Below are 12,231 nucleotides of genomic sequence, written 5' to 3'. Positions count from 1 at the left end.
ATATTTTTAGGCGTTGGAATGGGCTGCCCAGGGAGGTGGTGGAGTCCCCATCCCTGGAGGGGTTCAAGAGTCGGGTCGATTTAGAGCTTAAGGATATGCTGTAGGTGGGAACTGTGCCAGGCGAATGGTTGGACTAGATGATCTCCAGGGTCCTTTCCAACCGAGATGATTCTGTGATATTCTGATAGAGTATGTTGATAATTTGAAACTTTTCATTTGCAGGAATCTCTGCCATCACAAAATACGACATTGATTTCACCGATAGTCATTTCACAGATGATTGATGAGAATAAATCGAAAGAAAATTGGCCTGCTTTGTCTATGCAGTCCACAATCCTCCAGCCCAGTGCTTATCACACAAAGCAATCTTTGGTTAACCGTGGTTCAGACATCGACAGAGCATTTATGGTGCTTCCCAGCAGATTAGAAATTCAGGCATCTTTAGATGACACCACATCTTCATCGGATTCTCCCGCTGCAGAGGAAAAACAGTGTCAAAACCAGCAGAAAGGGTTTGCCTCCATAACAGTTACAGCCAGACGTGTTGCTGCAGGCTCCGATGAGCCAGCACGTGGACCTGGAGCTGTGCAAGAGCCCAACGCCACGTCCCCCACCTCGAGCAGAGCCCCTCCTGCCCTCCATCTCTGGTCTCCACCAAGCCACGCAAGCCAACGTGCCTCTCCATTGAAGATTTCTGAGTCTTGCTCACAGTTAGGTGAAGAGCCAAGAAAGAGGCTTTTTGACCCTGGAAACAAGAACAGCATGGGTCTTCAAAGCAATGATGGGAGAGAGAAAGTATCACCTTCATTCATCTCCTGTGTCCACCTTCAGGTTTCTCAGCGGTGTCCAAATACCATCTATTATTTAGATAAGTCACTCAATGTGTGCATTGACCAACCTCGAATTAAATGCCAAAAAATTCACAGATCAACGTTGTCCTTCAATATAAATTGCAGTTTGTCTAGATTAACAGCAGATGGAGTAGATGGCATAGCTAATGGAGAGCCAATAGCGGAGATATCTCAAACAAAGCTCCTAGGAGAAAACAAGACTCCACTCAGATCAAACTTGAGTGCAGGCTTAACAGAAAATAATGTAATTAATAAAGAGAAAACAAAGGAAGGCTCCTTGGGTAGTAAATACCCTTTGCAAAGTGTCTTTGTCTCTGAACTTCCAGTATTTGTGGATATACCCAGAGGACCTAATAATGTAGTAACAACAAAGAAAGATGATGTTAAGCACTCTGGCAGCTATCACACTACATTTTCTCTCCAGCTTCCTAATTCAAGTGACGAGGCAGGTAAGTAATTTCCATAAACCTCAGTCTGGTGGAGCAGAGGTTCGGGCTGGAGCAGACCCACCACAAGGATTTTATGTAAACAGATGATAGCAGTAGTAATCCTTGCTTCTGCAAAGGCACGGTGAGTCAGAGCACAACCCAGACACTTTCAGTTCCAGGACTACCATGACTATATTTGCCATGCTAGAGATACGTGCTGCTCATCAGATGATAAAGAAAACTCTGCCTGTGTCTTCTGCATTAAATTTGTATTTTTAACCATTTATAACTTTTTTTTTTTCTTCCAGCAACATGCAAGCACTTAGCCCCTGAAAATTATTAGGTCTTTCCTTGTATAAGGGCTGAATTTCAAGGTGTGAGATTAAGAAGGAGATGGCTGCACTATGCTTGGTTTTGCAATTAAAAATAATCTTGTTTTCAGCTTTTATTTAGTAAGGCTATAGTAATAAGCCTAGGTTTTTATAACTAATGGCTCTAGGTAAATGGCTTGCAAATCTTGAACACATTTGTTTCAAACATCTCCAAGCATTTTGCAAACATAATATTTTCTTCACAACATTGCTCTCAGGGAGCGGAAAGGTACTGTGGGGATTGCTTCATACCCAGAGTGGCGTAGCTTCTGCTGCACTGGGTTGTAGCAGCTATTTTACAGTGCGCTTGAATAACCACAGCTGAGTTTATTGACTCTCCAGGAAGAGAGTGTGGATGGGGAGAATGTCAACGAGTGAGTCTGGTTTTTACCAAAAGCACTAAGGTTAAATCTTACCCCCCACGTGTCCTGTGACCTTGGGATGTGTTTAATTGCAACTACCCTGCTCTTATATGGCTTTCTTGCTCTAAGGGTCAGTATAGAACATAAGCTACTTCTAAGATTCATTTGTACTTTCATCTTCCTAATGTGCAAAGGGAAAAAAAGAAGCTGCAAGCCGTCTCATGGGCCAGACAAGGTACAAAACCCCGGCTGCAACATCCCTTTACACCTTGCTTTTCACTGCTACACTCACTTTCCCGTGCCTGCAAGCAGTGGGATGGCTCTTGCTGTTGTCAGGGTGCAAACAGTGAGAAGGCACTGCTTCATTCAGAGGCCTCCTGCCTTAACCTTTAAGAAAATTTTCCACAGAGCCAGGATTTTCCACAGAGAAACCAGCAGCATCAGTAACTGCAGAGTCAGGTCCTTCAATGAAAGCTGCATGGGTCCACAGGGTGAAGCACCCCTCAGACTGGTTGCTGAAGAAAGGCTGAGATAAAATATTTCCTTATAAGTGTAATTCAGGTTGTTGTTGAAGGGGAGATGGCAGAGTGGGGAGCTGGAGACTGAAGATGCCCACCAGTGCTAAAGAGTTGGGGGGAGGAATGTAAAAGAGTGAGGGTTGGTGAGGGCCTTTCACTGGCTGACACCAGAAAATTAACTACTACAGTTTTGGATTTCATTGCATACCAACCTAATTTCAAATAATAATGTCCTTCTGAGATTTTGATAGGAATTATATGTATTCAAGGCTGCGTTCAACACCATCTAAAGTCTCTCTGTGATATATCACAGAAACAAGGATTAGAATAATATTGAGCCTTCCCTGGGCTTGGTGATACAGTGGTGGCCATGAAAGAATCACTTTTACTAGAAGTAATTAAAAAGTGAAACAGGACACTGCTCATGGTTCCACAGTTTTACTGAAAGGGGAAATAAGTGAGGTAACCAGCTGAGAAATAGTGGTTTTGAAAAATGACTTCCACCATTTGTGTACTCAAGAATATAGGTGTAAATAAACATGGGAAGTGTTACCTTTTTAACTGCTTCCACCTTTTGTGTGAGCAATAATGTAGAATGTAAAGATATATATTTCTCCTAATCAGACCCTTTGTAATACATAAGAAGGTGTTTATCAGCTTACTACAACTTTCCTGTGTGAAATTCGTGTAAACAGCCAGAATAATGCTTCAAAACAACAGTCTCTCACCAGGATCCACGAAGTAATGAAGTCTTGCATAGCCATCAGCCATTAAATGTGACAAATCATAAGAAACCTAGTTAAATGCGTGAGACATCCGCACTGTTCGTTGAAATAAAAGGCAATTGGTATGATTTTAACCTGGGAGAAAATGAAAAAGTGAGTTCCTTTTAGTCCTGAAAATGGGTGAAGTGAGGGAGAGAAGTGATCTCTTAGGTCCAATACTCCGTTCTGGTGTAAATCTGGTACAATCCTACAGCCCGTTATGTGTTGTGTTTTTTTTTTTTTTTTTTTTTCTTAGACTAGTCTTAAATATCTAACAAAATCTATAATGGAACACTGTTGCCTTCCTGCTTTTTGCTGTGGCACTTCTGTCTGTACAGCTGAATATTACAAGACCTATATTGCAAGATGCTGCTTTACCAGCACAACAAAATAACTATCCCATCAGCAAAGTCCTTTATACCATTACAGATTCCCAATTCTTTTAGATTTTTTTTTTTTCCCCCTCCAAATCCATTCATGTTAAGCTTTGGTCTTCTATATGTTTGTGTAATGAAATGTTTGTGAAATTAAATGTTTAAAAAGAAGGAAGAACTAACAAAGAAAGGGCAACGAACAATTTTTGGCACAGTGTTAATACTTTAACATAGTTATCTTGTGGCTTAAGGAACTGTGGAGAGCACTTTGTCCATCACATTTCTGATGACCCAGAAAGTTTGAGTTTATATTAGTTTGCAGCTGTAGGCAATACCTTCCTGCCAGCAGAAATACAAGTGGTAATAACATCACCATGGTAAAAAAAAAAAAAAAAAAAAAAAAAAGATTACTTTCAGGACTAGACTTTATTTATATGAAATCTGTAAATGTAGTTTCCAGGATGCATAGGCTGCTTTATTAGGACCTGAAGTGGAATGAGCACCCAAATACTTCCCTGCTTTACAGGTACTTTGGCCAGGTTTGCTGTTTCCTATAAGGCCGGTTGAGTGATGGCCCCTTTGGAGTGTCTTTTTCCTAATTTTTCATGTGGCTTTACTAAAGTAATGATCACTTTACTTATACTATTACTCATACTATTTCATGTTCAAATCCAAGTATTCAAGACTTGGCTTTACATGGACCTGGATAACCTAATCTAAGGCCCTGTTTCAGCAGGAGGTTGGTCCAGATAATCTCCAGAGACATATATTTCCACAATGTGCCACATGTGAAAAGGATATTTTAGGAATATTAATGAAATGTAAATCTTGGGCTATGCTCATGGATGGTAATTATAGTTAGGAATCCAAATCTCTCAGACTCAGTTAGTGTTTAAAGCCATGTTTCATGCTGTGGTATCCCAAGGATGGAACATGATCTTGTGATTTCACCGCTGTGGACTGTATCTTCTACTGACTCCGTTACTTTGGGTACTTTACTTCCATTGTCTGGCAAGGAATTGGACTGTAAGTGCTGGAAAATCCATGCTACACGTGAAGTCACACTTGAGCTGCAGGAGGACGTAAAGTCGTAGGGCATGATTGTGTTTAATGAGTGGCCAGCATTTCAATCCCTTGGGCAGTTTAACGAACGTGTACTGGTTAACGTGAAATGGCCCACTGAGAGCCACATGACCCACCTCAGAGATACGACCAAGGGTAAGCCCAGGCCAAGCTCCATGAGGTCCTTGTCACAGGTGATTGATGTGCATCACCCTGCCTTCGGTCATGGCTTTTAACGAGCTGTCAGAACTTGCTAACCCTGCTTTTAGGCAAATGTTGCAATTTCCTTTACTGTCTATAGCTGATGTCTCATAAATACAAGGTAAGTTAAAAATGAAAAGATTAGTCTTGTTTCTGCTGAAGACAGGAGCATTTTTAATCTTAATTTCTCACCTACATTTCATGAAGGATATATTCCACGTGAATATCTAGTTTTCCATCCATCTTCTACAATCTATTACCTACAGGGCTCTATGCTGAATTATTAAAAAGGGGCAAAGAGAAGAATATGGGACAACTTTTAAATTCATTTTGACCTCTTGATTAAACAATATAATCACTTTATGATGAAAGATTATAAATTCCAACATCTAAATCTGTTTAAGCTTAGATAAACATAAACAACTTGATCCCTGAGCACCTCCACAAACCTCAGCTGTGTTATAAAAGGAAATAATTTCTGCTAACGCTTCAACTTTTATAACAACTAAACTCTTGGTTTTCTTTGTTGTCATGCCCAAAACTGCTGTGCAGAGTTATTAAGGAAGATCCGCTGAGGTGGAGAGAAATGTAAATCCAGTTTGGATGGTAGGTGCTGTGCGGGTTACCGTAGCCCTATGTTGAGATACAGGAGATGTGGAGCAGGGAGATGACAAAAGGTCACCTGATGGATCATACTGCTATGTAAACTACCCAGAAGTAGGGAAATCAGGATTATGAGGTATGCGTGAGTCAGCAGTGGGAGGTGATGGCGATGGTTGTGAATGCGGGTGGCGGTCGGTGCGGGCACTGGGAGCCAGCCCCTCCACGGGGGTGTCTGGTGGGGCCTGCCTTGCTGGTGTCCCTGCTCCTTCAGAACGCAGAAATGAAGCGCTCAAGAAGGGGAAGAACATCTTTAAATTGGTGAACAAGACAGATCAGAGAGCTGCTATTGTAGTTGCTTATACTTTTTCCCAGAGAGCGGCAGGTGACTTGAAAGAATAATTTACTTAATTAAAACAACCCAAGACAGTGAATAGGGAAAACTGAGATGGGATCTGGGCTTTTGGGGTGTGGAATGGCCCCAGATGATTACAGGCTACTGTTTTCTTCTTAAACAAGAGTTTTATTAACAAGTGCTGAAGCCAGCAGCATGTTTTCTAAGGGGTAAATAACTAGACTTTAATTTGTTTCAAGAGGTATTTTAATTTTTTTTCTGTAGTGTGCATATCTCCCTCTCACTCTGTACTTGTACTGGAGTAAAATCAGAACAGCTGATGCTGAGGAATTTCAATATGCTGCTACCTGCAAAGCAAAAAAAAATTGTTTTGACTTCAAATACACATTGAAAAGCCCCTGGTGTTTGAGACATTTGTATATCAGAAAATATTTGTAGGTCACCTTTAAACTATGATATATTCATGGTAATCAGGATGGGTTAAAGTAGGCAATCTTAAGACTGAAGGCTATTAATAGTATTTACTTTCAGTTATTAAACTGTATTTGAAGTGTTGCAGTGAATGAATGTGGCCTATCTGGTGTTCTCACCTCATTGTCTGTTTATGGGAAAGTCACCACACAATAACCCGGAGTACAAGAGTGTGGGTGTATGGGGGGGGGGGAGGAAATATATATATATATACACACACGAACAAGATATAATTAGAGGAAAGCTGTTCCTTACAATATGGAATTTATTGTATAGAAACTTGAGTAGCTACAGCTGATGCTAATTAACTCTCCAGCCTGAGAATGTGTACAGCAGTAGTGATGGTGAAGACAGGAGAAATGTGAAATATGGCACAGAAGATTTTACTTTAGCTTGCACCTGCTAAGCACGGGGAGCCAAATCTTTAGCTGATGTCAACCAATAGAAATATCTGCCTTCAGAGGAGTGACACTGATTTACATCAGCCGAGAATCTGGCCGGGGACGTTTCTGACTTGGCATTATGGACATAGCAGCTGGTGCCGACTTGTTAAGAACAAAGGACCACATGCCAAAAAGCCCATTAAAAGGAGCTCCTTTGATGTTTCACTTCATCTGGTATAAATTTAAAATGGAGGAGGCTGTCAATTTTCCTTAGTCTAGACATTTTGTGTCATTGGGTCTGTGTCATGCTGAAGTGTGACCTTCATGTACTATATCGGATGCTGAGAAACTGAGGGCTCAGGCCTTACAGATGTTGAAAACAGTGTCAGTCCCCAGTTACTAGTGACTCTGGAAGATGCTTTCAGCCGTCAAGACAAACTGCAGCCTGTGTGCTGGGCAATAGGAGTTGCCTCTCCTTATCTTGGAGCTTTTTAATTCATTTTTAGAAGGAAGGGGATGCCTCCTCTTCTCTGGAGGGTCCTTTTACATTTATATAAGGAGTACCAGGCTCTTGAGCTTTGCTCTTAGTTTCAAATGCCTGCTGCCACTTTCCCCATCATCTGCTGTGAAAAAGGGAAGGGGTGATGATGCTCATTGGGTATTAGAGGTGAAGCAAGGGATCAGTGTGGAGGAGATTTCTTTCTTACACCACTTATTTAGAAAAACTACAGGACTCAGAAGAGCGTTGTGGCCTTCTGCCCTGTCATATGGATGTGTAGGTACTGTTGGAGGTCCTAGGCTGGATGATGCCCAAGGCTGTGTGAGCTAAGGCTGCTCTTATGCTGGTTTTCAATGATGACACCGGTGATTCAGTGGCACTGTGATGTCACAGTGACCCTGGCTGCAACTAAAGCACTCATATTTTCCTATGGAGCTAATTGTTCTTCCACAATTTCTCTGTGGTTTTAGGTAACAAGCAGCCATGGATGGTTGGGGGAACAGTTGAGTTTTGATTTGTTTGTTTGGTTTTTTTGTGTGGTTTTTTTTTTGTTGTTGTTGTTGGTTGTGGGGGATTTTTGGGGGTTTTTTTTTGTTTTTTTTTTTTTTTTAATGGAGATATTTTTGTTTGTTTGTTTACTTGTTTAAGGGCATGACCATAAAATAACTTGACTGGAGTTTGAAGGAGCTCCTTACCTTCAGGAAACGTGCCTTTTGCAGATCAAAGGCTTGATTTTAAACTATGGGGCATAGCGAGGAACCTGTTGGATAGAAAGGCCATTGTTGTCCTAGAAGACAGAAGGATGTTTGCCCTGTTGATGATGGTATGAACAACATTTCCTCGAGTGAAACTCATAAATTAGAATCATTTTCCCAAGTATGATCATATTGTCTGCTGAAGATCCAAATTAAAGTTCAGCTCTCCTTGTTTTGGCATGTGAAAGTTAAGGGTTTGATTTTTTTTTTTTTTTTTTTTCCCCCCACTGTTTTCCATCTTGTGCAGCGTGGACATTTCTATCTTGAACTGTCAGGTTTGGTAAAAATGTGAGACAATTTGAAGTGAAAGACTCTGGAGCAGGCAAGTCACTCGTTAGCACTCAGGGCGAGCAGTGGAGGGCTGAATACTAGAATTATTAAGATAATGATTAAGAGAAAGAAATGGGCTATGTGGTCTCAGTGACTGCATTATGCCACTGGAGTAAAGGGCCTCTTTTTCCCCTTATTCACACTTGGTTTAAACTATGAGCAACTCTTCTGCAGTCTGTGAAATGAGTACTTGGCTCAGTCTGGCTGCAGTAAATTATCAGAAAGAGCTGAACAACTAGGTGTCTTTGACATGATGAGAATACCAAGTGGTCGATACATTTCTTACCCTGCAAATCACCATTTAAATGTTCTGAATCATCCTGAACATTTTTTCTTAAAGCCACACTGCATCACATTACCCCTTGAATCACTACAGTAGTGCCTGATAGCTTCTAGCGTGACATCCTTGAAATGCAAACATGGGTGTCCGAGATTTTTTTGTTACGTGGATGTTACAGAGAATGTCTTGAAAGTACAGCAGCAAATTTCAAAGTGTTTTCAGTAACTGCTTCCATGGTTCTTACCCATATGAACAGAGATCCTCTCTGAGAACCAGTTGCCTCGGAGTGTTGGGTTTGTTAAAGACATGGACTTGGTGTCGCGTGGCCAGAAGGCATGACAAGACAACCAGTGATGATTTGAGACGTGAGTCTAAAATCTAAGACCGACTATCTTCAGTGAGAAAATAGTTAGCAGGTGCTTGACCAACCTCCAAATTATGAAAGGTTTAATGAAAAAGGAATATTTTTCCTTTCATCCTGTCCCAGCACATAGGAAGAAAAGGGGAAAAATGTTAGCAAAATATACAAATGCTGTTGTCGACCAGCTGGGTATCGGGAACTCAGTGGTGCAAGCAGTCGAATCAAATCATGTGGGTGGATTATTTCCTGACCACTAAAATATTCTGCAGCAATAATACCCTCTCATGATTCAGAGTGTAAGATGATCTCCTGCAGGTGCCAGGCAGGAACGTTTCCTTTTTGCTGGTGCAGTCGTTGCAAATTACGCTCTTGTTCCACTGAGCCTCTCCCTGCGCCGCTGGAGCTGGGGTGTCACATCCTGTCCTGAGCTACCCATTACCTCCCTGAAATAAGTGGTGTTCCCTTATTTAACACCAAGGGAGGAGATTGATTAATTATTTGCAAAGCGTTTTGAGAAAATAAAACGACAGGCCACCACAGAGAGACATTGTTAGGTGCTGTTGATTAGCTGCATTATGGAATTGTTTGCTCTGAAGCCAAGTGTTGGACTACATTAATTTTGCCAAAAGCCAAAAGTAAACAAGATGTTTCTTGAAATCAAGAGGCTCTTCCCATTTTGGACTGATTATAGGTTTGAAACCTAATAGCTCTTAGGTAAACTTGATAAGATTTCCTTTTTAAATTATTATGACTTTCCGCAGTCAAATGTTAGCTTTTGCAAAAGTATCTTCCTTCCCAGAAATGTGTCCACAGCTGTCAACATCATTTTGAAAAAAAACAAAAGAGCTAGCTAGAAGAAAAAAATCCTTTTTTGTTAATTTTTTAATCTAGACTCTTAGCTTGAGGAGTTATTGATATAGCCAAGATAATTAAGCCTTATCCTCACCAGGCAGGGTTGTTTGAAGAAGCGTTAGTGTAGGTACAACGACATGTTAATTGGGAGTAACAGTCTGACTGATTCTCTTGATTCAAGCTTACAAACGTGCCTCAACTTTGGGTCTTGACAGTTCTGGGAATGGAGCTGAGGATATGGCCCAGCCCTTTTTTTCAGGATCCAGTGCCAGGTTTTTATTGAAAAGTAAATCCAAGACCTTGTTAAGCACTACATGTTGATTAGGGAGCACGGGAAGAGCTACACTGCTGTCAGGATTTTTTGCAGTACAGATAGTTTCCATGGATGCTAATGCTGAACAGCAGCTGACACTGCCTCTTGCGAACGAGTCATCTGACAACCATCAGAAGGCAGTTAAGAACATGGGTCTCACTGCTGGTCAGCAGAAATTTTAGTACGAACACCTGAATTTTGTAGTACTCCTTGCTGACTGCAGCTTGTTGAATGATTAAAAGTGATGTTTTTTTCCTTGGCAGTGATCTGAACAATAAATTATCCGTCCTATCTTCCATCCCTTGACAAACATTGAAATAACTAATAATATTGTCATTGCTCTCAATGTTTCCATTTTTCTGTGTTACCAGGCTGTTGAGATGATGCGGGCTGTTTACTTATATCTAAGATTGTATGGCTTAGGAGTGGTAATACTTGATTCATGATAGGAATTGAGTCATCAGTCTTTGTCATCAGGAGGCTGGAATCTTGGTTTGGATTATGGATGGCTGCTTGCCTGCTTGAGGCATGTGTGGGCTCTGTACAACCTATGCCTACGTATGCCTGCATCTAAATCTTGAAGAAGGTAAAAATTTCTTACATTTAAGGAACGTTAATTGTTGCTGCTCTCTGCTTGCGGTATTGGCAGCGTCCGCTCCCATCATGGAGGTCTGGGAGAGCTCAGCAGCCCAGAGCCATGGGGCTTTTATTAAATTTATAAAAAAACAAAACAAAACAACACAAAGCCCCAAAACAAAACAACCCAGCAGGTGGTCTATAATGTAAAGCTTACCTACAGTGGTGATGTCTGATCTCATTAATGACACACAGTGAATCAACGCTGTGTGTCTCCTTCCCCGGCCACCTCTTGTCAGGCTTGCTTGGTGGTCGTGGAGGATTTGTGGTGCTGTGCATCTGTGAAAATGAGCCTTGGCCAATTTCAGAGCAGCACTTTGTCATGAAGCATCAAAATTCCACCCTGAAACACTAGGAAGAGTGTTATACAAAAGTTGGAAAAGCTGCATTATGCTGTTGTAAAGTGGGGGGGAAAAAAAAAAAAAAAGTAACAATGGAAAAGGGTAAGTTTGCCTGGATTATCCATGTTTCAAGGAAAGGCAAGTTTAACCTGCTGTAATGCAGGGTCACTTCCTGTTAGCAAAACCCCCTGAAGGGAGAGGGAGGAAAATGTAAAAAGATACTTTACAGTAAAACAATATACTTCTTTTACTCGGAGATCAAGGATTCTTTAATAAAAGAGCTTTTGAAAACCAACCCCTGGTTTTACAGGGGTATTTTTAACTCTTCCAATATCGTAATGGTTTTCACTAAATCATTATTTAAAAACTGAACTGTTGTCTTTTTCTTTCTTGCATAGGGCAAAAAATTACTTTTCTCCAAATGTAATTATGATTTTTTTTTTTCCTTAACTTTCTCTCCTATAGGCAGCTGAACTGTTACAACTAGGATCTGTATTTGCTGAATTTTATTAACAGAGTCATTCTGCTTTCTGTTTCTTCGACTTTTGTTCTCCTGTATCTCCCAAAGCATTGCACTTGCATGTCTTTGTTCATTAGTTTTAAAGCCCTTTTTCAGCTGGGATAATAGAAAAAACATATATTGCTAGTCATCCAGTTGCAATTCTAGCTATTCTCAGAGGGGCATATATATTTCAAGTTTGGTGCGTGGGGATTTAGATATACAATTCCAGATAGTCTTAATGAGACTAACAGTCCTAATTCCCCACACAGTGTATTAAAAACGGATCCAGAATGTACAGAGGGAAACTCTGTGATCTTACCTGTAAGTACCTTTGCCTTTTTTTCCTAAATTTCATTTGCATCTGCATTCGTTAGTTAAGATAATTGACAACTGCTTTGAGGATGAGGGAGTTGATCTTTGGAGCCCATCTCTGGTTTGCTTTGCTGTGTTTTCCTGGGGATTGACTGCGCCTGGGTGTATCTTTTGAATTGAAAGGTTAATTCAAGAGGGAATTAGAGGAAAGAATTTAGCAAATTGGCTCAGTTATTATTCTGATTGCCTTTGATGTTAGACAAGAACAAGGCTCACCTTTTCTTATTGACTTAATTAACTACCAAAAAAA

General features: G+C 40.7%; 1 protein-coding gene across 1 annotated transcript in view; it reads left to right on the top strand.

Moving 5' to 3' along the window:
- Positions 1-12,231, top strand: part of C5H10orf90 (chromosome 5 C10orf90 homolog) — a 67,230-nt gene that overhangs the window by 34,368 nt on the left and 20,631 nt on the right. Inside the window, exon 3 of the mRNA XM_074908491.1 lies at positions 223-1,300. Within this exon, the coding sequence (XP_074764592.1) occupies positions 223-1,300 (1,078 nt within the window). The remainder of the gene's footprint in view (positions 1-222; positions 1,301-12,231) is intronic.

Source organism: Athene noctua, chromosome 5 (genome assembly GCF_965140245.1).
Source record: "Athene noctua chromosome 5, bAthNoc1.hap1.1, whole genome shotgun sequence".
NCBI lineage: Eukaryota > Metazoa > Chordata > Aves > Strigiformes > Strigidae > Athene > Athene noctua.
This window is presented reverse-complemented; position numbering and strand designations above follow the sequence as displayed.